This window comes from Myotis nattereri (assembly GCF_964212035.1).
Source record: "Myotis nattereri genome assembly, chromosome: 12".
Taxonomy (NCBI): domain Eukaryota; kingdom Metazoa; phylum Chordata; class Mammalia; order Chiroptera; family Vespertilionidae; genus Myotis; species Myotis nattereri.
Window position 1 is genome coordinate 75,249,430 of NC_138087.1, and position 17,771 is coordinate 75,267,200.

General features: G+C 36.9%; 1 protein-coding gene across 1 annotated transcript in view; it reads right to left on the minus strand.

Annotated features, from left to right (window-relative positions):
* Nucleotides 1–6,052: 6,052 nt before the first annotated feature.
* SCAI (suppressor of cancer cell invasion) overlaps nucleotides 6,053–17,771 on the minus strand; it is a gene marked incomplete at its 5' end in the record, with an annotated part of 75,101 nt that continues 63,382 nt past the window's right edge. Inside the window, 4 exons of the mRNA XM_081103395.1 lie at nucleotides 6,053–8,674; nucleotides 11,447–11,547; nucleotides 11,722–11,895; nucleotides 15,825–15,897. Of these exons, the coding sequence (XP_080959521.1) occupies nucleotides 8,528–8,674; nucleotides 11,447–11,547; nucleotides 11,722–11,895; nucleotides 15,825–15,897 (495 nt within the window). The 3' untranslated portion in view covers nucleotides 6,053–8,527. The remainder of the gene's footprint in view (nucleotides 8,675–11,446; nucleotides 11,548–11,721; nucleotides 11,896–15,824; nucleotides 15,898–17,771) is intronic.

Sequence of the window (17,771 nt, forward strand, 5' to 3'; positions counted from 1 at the left end):
GAACTCAAGAAAAAATGTTTCAATAACCTCTCAATTTCTAAAATCAAGTAAGTATTAACAATAACAGATAAAGCAGGAAAAGGCTGCTGAAAAAGAACATTACAGAAAAAATTCTTAAAAGTATGTATGGCTTAAGCAATCTGGAAACACACAGACAAGACTTTTACAAGACCACAAAAGTTCAAGTCAAATGATACAATATAATTTTCCCCCTTAGTCATTGGTAGTAAATAGCCCCTTCAAAATTTATTCTACTGATAATACATATAAAACTAATGAATTCAAATGGTTTGCTGTCTCACAGAGCTGAGTTAATGGATTTTGTTCTAAAGTATTAACCCACAATACCCAAAATTTAATACAATGAGCAACAAGACTACGTTTCAAGGATTACAGTAATTTGTGAATAGCTAGCTAGGCAACCAAATAGCTTCATTATTTGGACGACAGGTTAGCAGCACTTGTATAAGAACTGTTACATGATAATTATTGTGCTTCAATCTCTTGAGGAGAGCTAATAAATACAACTCTATAATCCCTATAGTGTTACAATTCTGTAACGTTTCAGTTACAGACAAGCACAATTTTTAAAAAGTATTTCACACCACTAGAAAATCCAGTAATTATGGTCTCCAAATGTAATTTCTGCTATGATCGAAACAAGTGCATTTCTGCCTAATATCCATAATACAGACAATAGATTCACCATTATTTTCAGGAAAAACAATCAAACATAACTTATTTTTAACTCTTATCTGAATATCTTAACCTTTAGTGATGATTTGCATAAAGAAAGGATATTCAACCTTACAACGGAAACGGCTCAGAGAAAATAACATGGCCTGAAATGACAACAATTTTTAGAGCAAAGTAAGAGATGACCTATAACTGCTTCATCAGATTCAATGACTGATGAAACCCCTATCTGTACTGGTGCTACATACCAAAGATAACCTATTTAGATAAATTCATTTGTAAGCTCTACTATGAAAATGTTAGGACATCGTACCTGCCTTCCCTAATATCTAAGACCTTTCGACCTCAACTAGAAGAAATCTACAAAATGTAAGACTCTCTGATTGCTGAATAGCTGGTTTATTAAAAACAAAAAACAATTGGAGAACTAGCCATGTGGTCTAAGTGACTAAAGGAACGTATCCAAATAACTGTAAAAGCCATGAAAACCAAGTCCTAAAATATTTTACTTAATCATTAAGTTATTTTTAATAAAAGATAAAGTTTTTTTAAAACCCCATTCTTCAAGAAATAGTAAAATTTTTACTGCCCTAAAATGTTTAAAGCAATTTTCCTTGCAGATTTTAATATGTCACAACACATTTTTATAACTCAGGAAAAAAAATCAGTAACATGCAAAAGAGGGTAGAAATACAATTTTGAAAAATACTGTGATTATTTCTCTATGGTTTGGAAATATTTACTTTAGGATAATCATATGATAATTTCACATTTTACAATGGTTGGTCATACTATACTGATTTGATGTTTGAGATAATTTATGGGTCAAATTGTAATGGTTACTAATCTTAATTTTCAATCATGGACGTGGACATTTGCAACAGCTTCAAAAGAGAAAATATTAGTAATATAACATAAAATTTTAAATATTGTTTACTGCAGACTTACAGGAAGGCTGGCAATAATTCCCTATCTCATTCTAAAGTGATATAATCACTCAGTCTATTAACTTTCATTCCATAAGCCAACTGAAGAGTAACAATCTGAACCCTAAAATTACCAATGTTTCAATAAATACCACACCTAAAAAGATGATTGTCTTAGGATACACTGGAATTGTCCAATATAGGAAAATATTCCCAATTTATAGTCTGTTCTGTGACCAAATTCAGGCTTTATGATTAAATGAATGTGGAGTGCAGAATTAATATACTTCAAACTATTTAAAAACTGACCTGTTCAAATATGTTTTTAAAAAATCACACAAAGTTAACTTGACAATTAATTTTAGAAAATAACTTTTAAAAACACACAAACGAAATTAACAAATGTATTTTAAAATTAAGATATGGTGCTTCAATCAATGATTAAGAAACTGTTAATACAGAAATGAAATTCTTCTCCAAAGTCAGTATTACACAAATAAATGAAAAATACCGATTTTGGCTTAAGAGAACATTTTCTATCTACAGATGAAAATATCTCTATGGCACCAACAAAGTTATATTAATACATTTATCATTCCCCAATTAAGGGCATGCTCCCTACATCATCTTTCTGACAACCCTTCTTTCAACAGGTGATGGATTCCATTCACACATCAATTATTTTTTCCTTCAACAGAAGGCAGGCTTAAGAAGTCTGTGTTCAAAAACTCAGTGAAGCTGGGACATCGTGTAACATTGTTTTGAAATTCTAGAGTGAGGAAGACGAATTGCCTTTTAAAAAAAGTTGTGTGTGTGTTGTTGTTTTTTTAAAGTAAAGAAGAGGAAAGAAGTGGAGCTCTAGCAAAAATAGGTAGGAAGTATCAATGCCAAAGAGTACAGGAGAACGGAGGGAGCGAGGTGAGGGGGGAGGAAAGGCTTGGTTTTCTATGCAATTCTTACCTTACATACCTGACAAGTAACTGGCTTTACAGCTGTTAGAGTCAGAGGTCATATTCACAATGTCATTCTCACCTACTGATGGAGAGGCAAATGTAGTATTTTGAGGGTGGTAAAACTGACTCCTGACTCTAACTTCTCTCTTTAAGATAATTTAATGTTGGATCAGATAGATTTAATCCTCTGAAGAAAAATGGGGTGAACAGTTGTTTTGCAGTTCATTTAATCATGAGAAAAAAAACCCCTCTAATTTCTGTGGTGACTGTGTTCAAGTGTATATTAAACATCTTTTACCTGCTTCCATGCAAATAAACATGCCCAGTGAAGACAGGAGTAACTGAACATTGATATTCTGTGATATTTCACAGGTTCACAAAGTAGCACCATACATAATCACTATCCTCTTATCTCCCCCACCTGTCATCTTTGGTAGAGGTTTGAAGGCCCAGCTCTTAGAGCACACCACGCGCCTCATATTAAGAATCCTACCCTCATGTGTGAACATACATCATCAATCTACAGAACACAAGTGGTCTCACAGAGACAAAGAGATACAGCTGGAGGCACTGTATTCACGGGAAGCATTTTCTCAGATGAACACACTCATCTTTGATATGCAGCCCCAGTAAGAAATATCCATAGTCAGTAATGCCACGACAGGACAAAAGTGATCACAGCTGCTGTAAATACACAGATTAACAACCTCCTTTTCAAAATAAATTCCACCCCACCTAAGTAAAGCCTTCCCCTAGCTAATGCCCTCTTTTCTGCCTCATGGAGACATAAAAATGAGACATATCAGTGAAAAAAAAATTGTTCCAAAATTAAAATTCAATATCAGGTATTAAAATGGAAACTAGGAACATATTCCCTATTTAAAGGACATTTTCCTCTCTACTTTGAAATGTGATCAATTTTTTCCACAGCCCCTTGATTCTTAGTATAAATACTTTAGTACTCAGTAATACTCAACTATGGATCAAGAAAATAAAGGACTAATATAGCTTAAGAACCTGTTGGTATCTCAGTTCCACATACTAAGGTTTTTCAGGTTTATGTCACTAATTGATCATCAGTTTAAATGAAAATTGGCAGATGATTTTAAAGCTAAGAGTATCCAGCTTTCTGTTAAAGATCTTTGTATCCTAATTTCAACTCCAAATTAACCCATTATATCCAAACACAAGCCCCTCAAAATAGAGGCTCATGAATGAGATACAGCCACAACCTAATTATAGCAGCATGAACAATGCCACTATGATGTCCTCACAGAACTTAAATAAATTTAGCCCACAATGGATATGGGTATATAATATACACATACTATATCATTGCATACCAATATATTTACAAATATGTACATATATACAAAAAGTATACACAGAGATTGCATTTAGCATCATAAAAATATACACATGCCATTACAAATAAGAATTTCAAATAAATAAAGTCAACAAAAGAGCCCTCAATGTAAATACACTTTACATTCTCCAAACACACACACAGGAACATATATACACCCAAAATATCACCAGGAGACTCATACCATTGATATTAAAATCAAATCTTTTACTCACTTAGGGTGGGGAGGTGGTTCTGAATCACTGGCAGAAGCCAAGTTTGCAGACCTTCATACCTTACTGTATTTCCAGTCAAGAATGTTCTCTGTGTATCAGGCTGATTACAAGTCTCCATGGATAACTAAGTACAAGATTTTTTCAACTGAGTCCAAAGCCCTTCTAAGAAACAGAAAGTTGCTAAGTCACAAAGATCAGAGATTAAACTTAAAGAGGAATGCTACAGAAAGATCCGTAACTGATATATAAAAAAGCGTATTTGTTAATTTTCCCTTTACCTCAATGAAATTCAGTTCAATCACCATCTAATACACCTAATCACTTTCAGGAAATTCTATTACAAGAACAAAAAGAAGGGCAGAAGCCACAAGTGAAGAAAAATAAAATCCAGATCCTAGATTAAAAAAATTTCAGTCATAACTAGATTGCACTTTGCTTTTATAATCTCAAAACATTTCAACTCGGTAAAAATATAAAGAGTACAATAAATTCTATGTGCTTTGAGAGGTTTTGAGAGCACCACTTCCTAAGAAGAAAACACACACACACACACACACACACACACACACACACATATATAGGCTAAAATCAAAGACAAAATGTCTAACTTATGGACTATAAGTTATAATTAATAAATAAAAATTTGCTAGGGCTGACTCATTTACTGGTTTTAATCTTTGATATTAAAAATACCATAACCTTTGTGCCAAAATATAAATCTCTTATTTCTTTCTTGTTCATTATAGAAAACCTGAGCGCCTAGGAAAGACTGGGCTGAGAGTAGGAGATTTGAGTTCTAACACTATCACTGTGAATAAATTGACAATTTTTTGGGGGGTGGGGGGGGGGAGTACCTTAGATTTCTCTTCTGTAAAATAGGGAAGATAAGTGCTCTATCAGCTTCAGAAATATATGGGAAAAGAAAGAGAAAATAATTCCATTGTGCTTATTTTTGTTTTGTGTATAACAGACTTTTTGCAGTCTTACACTTTCTATTTTGTTTACGGTGATTTTTACGAGAGGTGAGAGACTATCAGAATCTCCGGGGGGGGGGGGGGGGGTTGTGCAATTGGAAAACAAAACAGTGCCCTTTCCTATTGCTTTGCTTTGTTCTTAGTTCCAATATTTTAGTTTCTATGAATTCTAAAAATAAATAAATAAAAAGCTTGCTATTTTTATATTTATAAAGGGGGGCAGTTTGCACTGATTCTTGGCCACTGCCATCTAGAGCCCACTGGGGCGATTGTCCTTTCACGCTGCTTCTTTCTTAATTAAAGTAACACCTTAAAATGTAGAAGCTGGCCTTGCTGGCATGGCTCAGTGGTTGAGCATCAACCTATGAACCAGGGGGTCTTGGTTCTATTCTTGGTCACGGCACGAGGCAGCCAATCAATGATTTTCTCTCATCATTGCTGTTTCTCTCTCTCTCTCTCTCTCGCTCTCTCTCTCTCGCTCTCTTTCCCTTCCTCTGTAAAATCAATAGAAATATATTTTTTAAAATGTAGAAGCTTGGTAGTGGGTACAAGAGGGTTCATTAAACTCTGTTTATATGTAAAACTTCCACAATAAAAAGCAAAACCATACACACAGAGAGAAAAGATAAATATGAATTGTTTGCACAAATGTAATCTCAGTAAGGCCTACCCTGATCACTCATTTCTACATTGCTCTTTGCCACAAAACAAACGGAAAAACTTCCTTACCATGCCCTGATTCTTCTTCACGCTACTTATAACTTTCTAATATAAATTTACTTAATTATTGTATGTATTGCCTGACTCTTCCTCCTAGAATGAAGCTTCATGAAGACCAGAATTTTTAAGTCTACTTTGTTTGCTTCCCCAGTGCCTGGAATAAAATCTGGAGTACAGTTGTTCAATACACTTTTTTTTTTTTGAAGGCCTGAATGAAGCAATAGCTTAGCCTTTCCTAGCAGTTTTCCTCTCAAGATCACTCTGGTTCGCTTTAAATTTTTAACTACCAGTAAGGAATTACACTACTATTAGCTTAAGAAGCCAATGTCATCATCTAAACCCTAGTTGTGATTTCTAATCACAAAACCTCTAATATTTCAGATTCTCTCTCTGAACTAGTTTCTACAACAGCTAAGATATTTTCTTAAATAAAAACTAGTTAAATATGATCTTGAAAAGAAAATGTGTACACTAAAATCAGGAAAACTAGTTTTCCAGGTGACGGGGTGGAGAAATCAGTATCTTTTGGAACCAAGAATTCAAATTATAGAACCAATGAGTTGGACAGGATCTAGGGCTAATGCCTTCATTTTACAGATGAGAATGCTAAAAAGCAGCGACATGAAGACACCTATTAAGGGCATACAGCTAGTTATCGGGAAAGCGGGATTAGAACTCAGGACTCCTAGTTCTCAGACCAGTGTTCTTTATGCTAAACAGGTGAGGATAAAGCTCAGGATGTACAATACCATTTTAAGAATCAGAGAACAGGAATATATGTGTTAGGAATGTTACTGGCACAGAACTTTGGGAGAATTGAAACAAGAGGTCGGACAACTAGGCCAGTCTATTGCTGGAGTCTAAGTGAAAACCTTGGCGACACGAAAGCTATGAAGTTTATTAAGGGGCTGAGAAAAAGAGAAAGTGGTCTTTATCTGATAATGGAAAACAACCCACTAGCAAAGGTAATCTCTATCCAGAATATCTCTTCCAAAGCTTTCTGAAATGTTTAAAAGAACAAACAAAAATAATTAAAAATTAATGAAACAGGTGTGGCTCGGTGGTTGAGTGTCAACCTATGAACCAGGAGATTGTGGTTTGATTCCCAGTAAGAGCATGTGCCTGGGTTGTGGGCTGGATCCCCCGTGAGGGGCATCCAGGAGGCAGCTAATCAATGATTCTTTCTCATCATTCATGTTCCTATCTCTCTCTCCCTTCCTCTCTGAAATCAATAAAAAAAATTTTTTTAATATAACACCACAAAGTCCCCCAAAACCAAGAACAATAACTTCAAGATATCAGATATAATATCAGCAAATTAGAACAAGTATATGAATAACTCAGACCCAAGTAATTCTCTATGAAAACAAAGTTAAAAATATATAACGATAAAATTTCCCGAGGGACATAGGAAAGAGGCACCAAAAGCAATCACCTCATTTCCCCTAGGACTGCCTGCCAGAGGTAGAATGTGAGCCTGTATATAGAAAATTAAGTAGAAGGACTTTGATTCATAACTTTCTGAGTGGAGTCAAAAGGGCAGGGGAAGGGAGGCAAATGTCATAGCTAGTACCTGTGAAATTATGAAGGGGATTATAGGGAAAAGAACACAAAAATCTTTATATTATACACTGAGTCCTATTTAAAATAATAAAAAACTTGTGCGTGAATATAAAATATTAAGTACAAGAAGTTTTAAAAAACATCTTATTGCCAAATTGTCAATGCAAAACAACTTCCACCTTAGGTTACATAACAACTCAGTTGCCCGCAACTAAAATTAATACCATCTCTGACTCTGAAGTCTCACAAACTTTAACTCTGTAAAAAGATTATAAACTCTGTACTGTACGCCATGGACTTCAATCTAGACAGTCTTTAAACCTGACCGTATGAATGAAGAGTTTAAATAGAATTCCTACTGGAAATACTGTATTAAAAAGCTGACAATCTGATTTTTAAGTGAAATATTTAAAAGTTGTTCTTTTACATTTCCAGCACTCAAAGTCTAACGAAGAAAACAAAATATGCAAACATATCTCACAGGACAGGATTCACACACTCCAGATGATATTCATCATTCTCAAGATCCCAATTAAAGCTTTAGCTTTCAGGCGCAAATCAATCTCATATAGTTTTAGAAATTATGAAAGTATTTAAGCAAGTTAAATGATTTCAAGAACTGTCTCGATTATACTCTTCATACAGTTTCTACCTACTAACTTGGAATGAAAAGAAATATTATGGCAGGACTCTGTTCTAGATTTTTAGTAGTCCATGCTGGCTAGTTTCATCTCTGTGAACAATTATACTGTAAGGTCCAAGTTTAAGAGTTGGATTTTCCTCATTATACAAAAATAAATAATTTGCTCTTTGAAGAGTGAGAACAGTGAATATTTGAGGGTAGGGTGAGATGCTGGAGGCAAATATCCATACCTCAAAACCAAAAAAATAAAAATCCCCAAATTAAGCTAGTTTTTAAAAGACCTGAAAGATTGTATTTTAAAACAGCCACCCTAAACGTTTGAACAATGTTTTAGGTTTGTTTTTAAAATGGCGGTCCTAAATTAAAAAATAAAAACGAAGTAACACCACTATGTGTCTGTCATCACATTAGAAAATGGCACCATTTAAAATCTGTGGCAAATGAAAGTGTTTCGACAAGAGGGTTTTTGTTTTAATAGTCATCCAAGGTATTTTCAAAGAACACGTTTCGAACATCCAGAATGGATGCCAATTCCAAAATGTGCTTCTGGAGATGAGGGTTCTCCACCGTTTCATCCCTTGGCAGTTGTGGATATGATTCTGGGTAATTCCGTGTTTCCTAACAGGCAGAGAAAAGTCAAGTTTTATAGTTTAATGAAAGAAAATTATAAACATTAACATTATTGTTAGCATTCATAATATTAAGGAGTAACAATATGTATTTTTTTCCATACTGGTATGATTCAATTGCTATTTGTTAGGGGAGAAATCCTAGCATATTTCAACAAGTATTTCTTAACTAAATGAATAAGAAGATTTGTGGCAGAAATTAAAATGAGAGAAAAACCATGAGAAGTACTGAGAAGGTCAAATTAATGAGCCTTTGAAATTAACTACAGGAGAGGGAGGTGTCAAAATGACTAAGATTTCAGGACTTGAGAGAAGGGTTGGAAACAACTGAGAGAAAGAGAAGTAAAAGGGAAGATGATTTGGGGAGAGTAGAAAGTTCCAGGTTTTAGGTACTTTTTATTTGTGGTAACAGGGTAGCAAAAATAGAACTGCTTCTCAACCAGAATTTGAAAATTTAGGGCTGTATTTTAGAAGACAAGTGTGAGCAGTATCTGTAAACACTGATGTAATCTGCATGGAGAGAAATATTGCAGCCATAAAAATACATGAGATTTCTACGAATATTAACAAAGAGTAAAAAAGAAAGAGTTCCTAAAAAGGGAGATGAAAGCAGAAAAAATAAAAAAAGAACAGAAAAAAATAATAAAAAAGAAAATAATAATTCTGTAATTACATGAAAGCAAAAGAAGACGATTTCAAGAATCAGGTAATTCTCATTGGGAATTTTGTCTTCATTTGGTAATTTCTATAGACCATAATTCTGCCACACATTTAAAATTTTCTGAGAAGTTGCTACTTTTCTACACATCTCACAGGACATGTCCTATATTCAAATGTCATTTTTATTTCTCTTATTCCTACAAGCCTCACTCATTACACATTACAAAGACCAAATTTCTGTTTTACTATACTAATTATTATGTGTGATAAAGATAAAATGTTCAAAACCCCTAAAAACAACAACAAAACCCCAAGAACTACTTGGGGGACTACTGTAAGCTCAATAATTCTCTCAGCTCACACAGGGATGGGAGATGTTTGAGTTCTGAGCAAGCATTCCCTGGAGTGGAGAGTATCTGTTGAAACGGAACATATGGCCCTGGCCGGTTTGGCTCAGTGGATAGAGCGTCGGCCTGCGGACTCAAGGGTCCCGGGTTCAATTCTGGTCAGGGGCATGTACCTTGGTTGCGGGCACATCCCCAACAGGGGATGTGCAGAAGGCAGCTGATCGATGTTTCTCCCTCATCGATGTTTCTAACTCTCTATCTCTCTCCCTTCCTCTCTGTAAAAAAATCAATAAAATATTTTTTTTAAAAAAAGAAAAGAAACGAAACATATGAAAGAGACCCCCAAAGAATCACACTTCTTAGTTTTAGACTGAAATAAGTTTCTAACTATCTGGTAACACTACTCTAAATCCACCTTAATAAGTTTAAAAAACAAGCTGTGGTCAAACAAATTTGCAAATAAGTTCACTCCTGCCAGAACAAAGTCTAACATTCTTCTTTTTTCTTTCTAACACTCTTTATAGAAAGACAACAAAATCCAGAATTCGACATCATAAAATTCACAGTGCCCACAGTTTAAGGAAATTACTAGGCATACAAATTAGAATATGAGGCCCATAACCAGTAGGAAAAAAAAATAAAAATAAAACTATAAATGATAGAGATAGTGTTAGCAGATAAGGACTTTACCTATTACATACACATTCAAGAGCACAATGAAAACAAATATATTGAGAAATGAAAAGTATAATAGCTAAAGATTTAAAAACCTCAATGGACAGTGCCTGACAGTTACCTGAATACACAGAAAAAAACAAACTACTTAGAGCCAAGCAGACAAAAGACGTGAACACACTCTTCATCACAAAGAACACAGAATAACGCGCGAAAAGTTGCTGAGCCTCAACAGTAATTCCAGAAATGCAAATTAAAACCACAATGAGCTACTACTATTTTACACCCACCTCCTTCACATAGACTATAAAGTATGACTGCAACAAATGTTGACAAGGATTAGAGCAATTGCAACTCTTACACACTGCTAGTACCGTGTAAATTGATACAACCACTTTACAACATGTTTGGCACTACCTAGTAAAGTTGAATATACCTAAATCGTCTGACCTCACGTTCCACTATTATGTATTCCTCAGAAAAAGTCTTATATATATATACCAGGAAAATTATTGAAGATTTCACAATGACATTGTTTGTAATATTTAAAAACTGGAAATAACCCAAATGTCCATTATCAGTAAGATGAGTAATTTGAGCTATATTTGTCAAACCATAAAATCCTATATAACAGTGAAAACAAATGAATAAAAGCAATAGTCAGTCATCATCATGCCTGAATCTCAGGACTATAATAAAGAGCGAAAAAAAGCAAGTTGTAGAATACATAAAATATGGATCCATCAATATGTTGTGTAGGAATACAAATACATGTGGCAAAACTTTAAAGGGAAGTGAATGATAATTATAAAAATCAGGATTTTAGCTTCATTTGAGAGGAAGACAGGATTAGGGAGGACCTACAAGGGACCTCAAAGGTAATGAAAATGTTCTACTTCTTAAATTGGGTGGTGGGTACTCAGATGTTGCTTATTTTGTCCATCTTTAATACTTTACATATTAATTTGTGAGTATGATTTTGGATCTATCCAAACTCTATTTAATACAGGTAAAATATAATACATGATGGTTAAATAACTAAAATGGTAAGATTGGTCATTAAAATATTCTTTGCTTACCCGAAAAATCTTGTGCATCCTCATGGTGGCTGAACAAAAGACAAATCTTGTGAGAAGCAAGCGAAGAAATTCATCTCCAAAAAACTGGAGGAATGCCTGATCTGCAAAGAGGAGAAAGGGGGAGTAAAAAGATGCTTAAAGGGAAAATACATTTCCAAGGGAAAGGCAAGTTCAGGAAAACATTCTCAACTTTCCGGCCTTCAACAAATACCTCTAAAAATTCAAACAATTTTACAGTACATTCTGTCAGGTGTGCAGTTAGGTTAGTAGGGTACCTATTGAACGTGAATGGGTCAGTAGCTGGGCAATATCACGGTTGATTTTTCGAAGGTATTCTTGACACTTTTCCCACAGGCTTCTGCGCATGCTTGACAATCCAGAGACAAATAGGAAGGCCATTAGAGGATTGTTCAAAAAGAGTGTGAAGAGGCTACCTCGTTGAGATTGATCTGCAATAACAAACATGTTTTATATATTTATATAGAAAACAGTTTTGCAAAAGGTAAGAGGTGCATTTGAGGAACATTTTAATATACTGATAATGTATAAAATTAAAGCTATATCATTAAGTCTTAATTCAACAAAGTAGATTCTGCAAGGAACTACAAACATGTCCCAGGCATATTGCTTTCTTGCTGAACTAACTTTAGAGCCTAGTAAACTAAAGAGAAATAGGACATGAACATATTTCTTTGCCTTTTTCCCTCCAACTAACAAATTTTTCCCAAATATGGCAAGGACTGGATCACAGGCAGTTCATGACAGAATTCTCTGATGAGTTTTAGGACTGCCAGTCCTTTTCACTCTTGTGAGTTATTCTATCCCCACCTATCCCTTAAATATCAATCTTTTTTTTCTTTGGCCTGATACATTGCTGATCTCACCTCTTATAATCTCGGTTATCATTTATATGCCTACTGATTCCCAGTTCTCCATTTGCAGCCTAGATTAAGCTCCTTAGTTCTAGAACTGTGCTGCCTTGCAGTAGATGCTGGACACATTAAATATGTGACTGATCCAAAGAGACACACTACAGAGTGTAAAATACATCCTATACATAGAATTTCAAAGCATCAGTACAAAAAGACATTATTAACATTCATTTCACCAGTTTCTTTCTACTTTTTTTTTTTTTTTTTAAAGTAGCTACTAGAAAACTTAAAACTACACAGGCAACTCCCAAAATATTTCTATTGGACAGAACTGCCCTAGGACTCTATAATCAACCTAACTCTCAAAGGTAACTTCAAACTCAACATGTCAGAAGTTGACAACAATTTCCCCCCCTTTTGGTTCTCTTATAAATCTACTTGTTATTTAGTATCATTATTTCTGCCAGCATCTCAGCCAGAAACCTGAAGTCCATTCTGCCTCTTCCTCTCCCTCATTTCCTCACCATGACCATGTCCTGCTGGTTCTCTGGGTTGGCACCTTTTGAAGCCAGGTAACCAGTCACTGTCCTAGCTGAGCCACCATGATCTCTTTATTTCTGTCAATGCTCCTGTCCAATTCACCTTACATAAGGTAAACTGAATGCCTTTTTATTTTATTGCCGTTTAAAATCTTTCAATGGCACCCCACTATCCTTTATTTGAATCATAAAAGGTTTTTCATAATTCAGTCCCACAATCACAAACTCTGCCCTTTAATTAGCAGAAACTACTTTTAATTTATCTACATGTTCCACAAACTCTCTCATCTCAGAGCTCTTATCTCAGGGCTCACAAGCTATTTCTCTGCTAGAATACCAATTTTCAACCATTTCCCATGCTTATTTAATTCTACGCATCCTTCAGCTCCACTTCAGACATCATCTCATGCACTTTCTTCAATCTCAAAGGCAGGTTAGGAGTTCCTCAAGTGTTGCACAGGCTTCCTCCTATGAGACACTAACAGCATCGACAGTGACTGTCAGGTTGTCTGTATCTTCTACTAGACAACTGGTTCTGTGAGAAACTGACTCTGTTTGTCTGGTCCGAGCGTCACCTCCAATGCCTAGCACTGTACCTGATACATAAACGTTGAATAAATGCTTGTTGAATGTATGAAATAACTCTTGGATAAAGAAAACACTGTATGCATATAAGCCTAACCAATGGACACAGACACCAGGGGGGTGAGGGCATGATGGGGGGTGGGGGGGTTAATGGGGGGGATAGGGACACATATGTAATACCTTAATCAATAAAGGAAAAAAAGAGAAAAAAACAACAACAACACTGTAGACTTTAGATACCAGAGGTGCAGGAACCTAATTTGAGATTCCAAATACTTAGGTATCGACTAGTTTGTGTCCAGAGGGGGCATATTTAGGGATTAGAGGCCTAAGCTTTACAGCACAAAAGATGATACTGGACTAAAAAATATTAAGGACATATATTACAACCAAGCGTATTAGTCATAACGACAGTTGGCACATACTGAATACTTTTTATATACTCTGAATTATTTTATGAGGCTGATGCTATTATCTCCATTTGATAGGAAATAAACTGAGGCACAGGATGGCTAAGGAACCTCCCAAGATCACACAGCTAGTAAGCAGCTGAGTTGGGATTCAAATTCAATCAGTTTGCTTCCAGCACCTGGTTTTTACCCTATACTAGTACATAATAAAGTCTTCAGACCAAATAATCTTACCATTAACCCATTAGACCAGTGGTCGGACAACTCATTAGTCAACAGAGCCAAATATCAACAGTACAACGATTGAAATTTCTTTTGAGAGCCAAATTTTTTAAACTTAAAGTATATAGGTAAGTACATTGTTATTAACTTAATTAGGGTCCTCCTAAGCTGGCCTTTGCTAAAAACGTCCTCAATCTGATTGAGGTACGTTCGCTGAGGTCGACCCCTTCCAACTCTCCCATCCACACTCGTCTTGTATACTTGTTTCACCCAGGCCGAAAACCGACTTCTGCGCATGGGCCACGAAGCTTCAATAGCACTGTACGTGCGCGCCCGCACATGGTATTTTGTGGAAGAGCCACACTCAAGGGGCCAAAGAGCCGCATGTGGCTCGCAAGCCATGGTTTGTCGACCACTGCATTAGACCATGCAATTTAAACTAAAGCTGCCTCTTTTTAAAAAAACAACTCATGTTATTATTGAATTTTAGAGAGAGGGGAAAGGAGAGGGATAGAGAGATAGAAACATTATGGATCAGCTGCCTCCTACTCGCCCCCTACTAGGGATTGAGCCTGCAACCTGGGCATGTGCCCTGACCCGGAATCAAACTGGTGACCTCTTGGTTCCTGGGTCAATGCTCAACCGCTGAGCTACACTCACCAGCCAGGATAAAGCTGCCTTTAGATAAGACAAAATGATAGCAAAAAGTACTCTCAAGTAACTGGAAGGGGGTACACTTCTCCGGAAATGATAAGCAACAGGCTAACAGAGCTCTCAAAGGAGGAGAATTTTACCGTTGTTTGGAGGTAAGTTCTATCCCTTAGTAACTGAACTTTTGGAAAGAGGAACTTAGCATTTCTACATGTTTTTCCCTGTAAAACAGCAGAACTTACCTTGAAACAACGGTGAAAAGTCTCCAGCTTCTCTCAGGCATTCAAATGCTGACCATCACTTCCTGGGTCAAACTATGTCAGCAGACAAGACTTCTGGCTGGGAAGTAGCAGTGAAATGCCCTCTCCCACAGAGGGACAGCAGCACTATTCACAGTCAGGGGGACAGTGAAATGGTGACAGCACTGCTAAGACAGCGGCAAGGTTTGTTGAGTATCTTACCAGCTTAATGACTGGGCGCTGGAACAGGCTGCATGGACTGCCAGTTAAGGACAAATTACTAAAAGTCTTTCATTTCCTCTTCATCTGAGAAATGGCCAGAACCCTGAACTATCTCTCCATCACACTGAGAAGGGGTTCTTTTATTTTAAAAATACAACAAGGTAAAATGTGAATAAAAGCAGCCCGTTAGGTAGTGCTGGTCAGGGTACCCTAACTCTTAGGCACAGGCTAAGAAGTTTTCTCAACAAGAAACCTTACAGTTTTAAACGATGCCTAACTGCGTAGCTGGTGATACAGGACATCATGCCAGATGGAAGAGGACAAGCTCACCCAAACAAGCAGCTGCAGAACACATTTTAAAATTCATAAATCATGAGTTCTCCACAAGTAAGGCCCAAAACCACCCTTTTCTCAGGAACGTTTTGCTATTTCTTTGAGAACTGTCTATAGGCCTAATGGTAGCACATTAAAGACGACTGGTAGTTGGCAAGACTTCTGGGTTGATTTCAGATTGACACCTGCCACATTAAACACCATAAATCCACATTATAGGTGGGAAAACAAAGATCAGTATTATTCAAAATGTAGACAGTGTTTACTTGTAACAGATGGATGTAAGAGGTAACGACAGAACATACCTTGTAAAGCTTTTGGATATGCTGTAGGAGAAAGCAAGCAGACTAGTGGCTGTCCAAATAAGTTTGTGAAATTCTGCAATATATAAGAATTAAAATGTTCATTAAAGGTTTGACCAAAGATAGTAATTTTCCGAAGCATATCATCAGTGTTCAGATTGGGCTCTTTGACTCATAAACAGCTGCAGAAACATCAGTAACAGCTGAAGAGGCTGCCATTCATGTATAAACTACTATGCATGATAGGCTTTCTTAAAATAGTGACATTTACTAAGTGAAATACCGGTTTTTAAAATAAAGGCATAGCTACTGTTGCAGTGTTACAAGGTGAGGTCATCTGGCCATCTACCAAGAGGCCACCCACTGGGCAATATACACGATGAAGCTGTATTCACAAGGGTGAATTTTCCAAGGTCTAATGTCTGGCTCTCAGCCTCACAGGCTCTAAAACCTGACTCACTGGTCTGAAGCGTAGATCCATCTCTCAATGTGAATCACATTAACTGCTCACTCAGAATAATTTTAATTTACAGTGAGAACTAAACTGACACTCAAAAAATACTCTTTGCATGATTTCAGCATATCCTTTCCCTAAAGGCAGATTTACATGGGAAATCCTATATAATACAAGGCTAATATGCAAATCGACTGGTCACTATGATGTGCACTGACCACCAGGGGGCAGACACTCAATGCAGGAGCTGCCCCCTGGTGATCAGTGCGCTCCTACAGGGGGAGCGCCACTCAGCCACAAGCAGGGCTCACAGCTGGCAGAGCACAGCAGCGGTGGCGGGAGCCTCTCCCAGCGGCAGTGCTAAGGATGTCCGACTGACGGCTTAGGCCTGCTCCCCGCTAAGCCATCAGTCAGATGTCCCCCGAGGGCTCCCGGATTGCAAGAGGGCACAGGCCGGTCTGGGGGACGTTTCCCCCCCCCTCCACATGCATGAATTTTGTGCACCGGGCCTCTAGTAACATTATACACTGGTTGGTAAAACAAGACAGAACTTAATAGATGTGAACAAAACAAAAATTAAAACTTCCTGAATTATAAAAATAAAGACTAGGACAAATGGAAAGACATACTATGTTCTTAGACAGGAACCCATTCTAAAAATGTCATTACACTAATTTATTAAAATGTAAACCAACCTCAAAAAAAAAAATGGTTCAGTTCCCTGCAACTGAAAAAAATAATTCTAAAGTTCATAAAGAAAAAGTAGACGAGTCAGGAAAACTCTGCATTCAAAAGAAGAGATGAGAGAGAACAAGACTCATCAGATATTAAAACATACTTTAAAGCCTCAGTAATTAAAAATGTGTGGCCCTGGCCTAAGAGTGGGCAGAAGACCAATGGAAGAGAATGGAGAGTACAGAATTAGATCACAAAACAGATAGGGCTGAATATATATGATAAGGATGACAATTCAAATTGGTAGGAAAAACTGGATAGCCATGTAGAAAAAAAAAGTTGGCTCTATACATCCAACACACACTTGGATAAAATATGTCAAAGATTTAAATGTAAAATATCCTATATAATAAAACTCTAATATGCAAATCAACCGAACGGTGGAACAACTGGCAGAATGACTGGTCACTATGACATGCACTGACCGCCAGGAGGCAGATGCTCAATGCAGGAGCTGCCCCCTGGTGGTCAGTGTGCTCCCACAGGGGGAGCACCACTCAGCCAGAAGCTGGGCTCATGACTGATGAGCACAGTGGTGGTGGCAGGAGCCTCTCCCATCTCTGTTGCAGGTGGGCTGTAAGGAGCAAGGGGTCCTGAACTGTGAGAGTCCCAGACTGTGAGAGGGATGTCTGACTGCCGGCTTAGACCTGATCCCTGGGGGGATCAATTCTAAGTTGGCAGGTGGATATCCCCAAGGGGTCCTGGACTGCGAGAGGGCACAGGCTGGGCTGAGGGGACTACCCCCCACCCCCGGCAGTGCA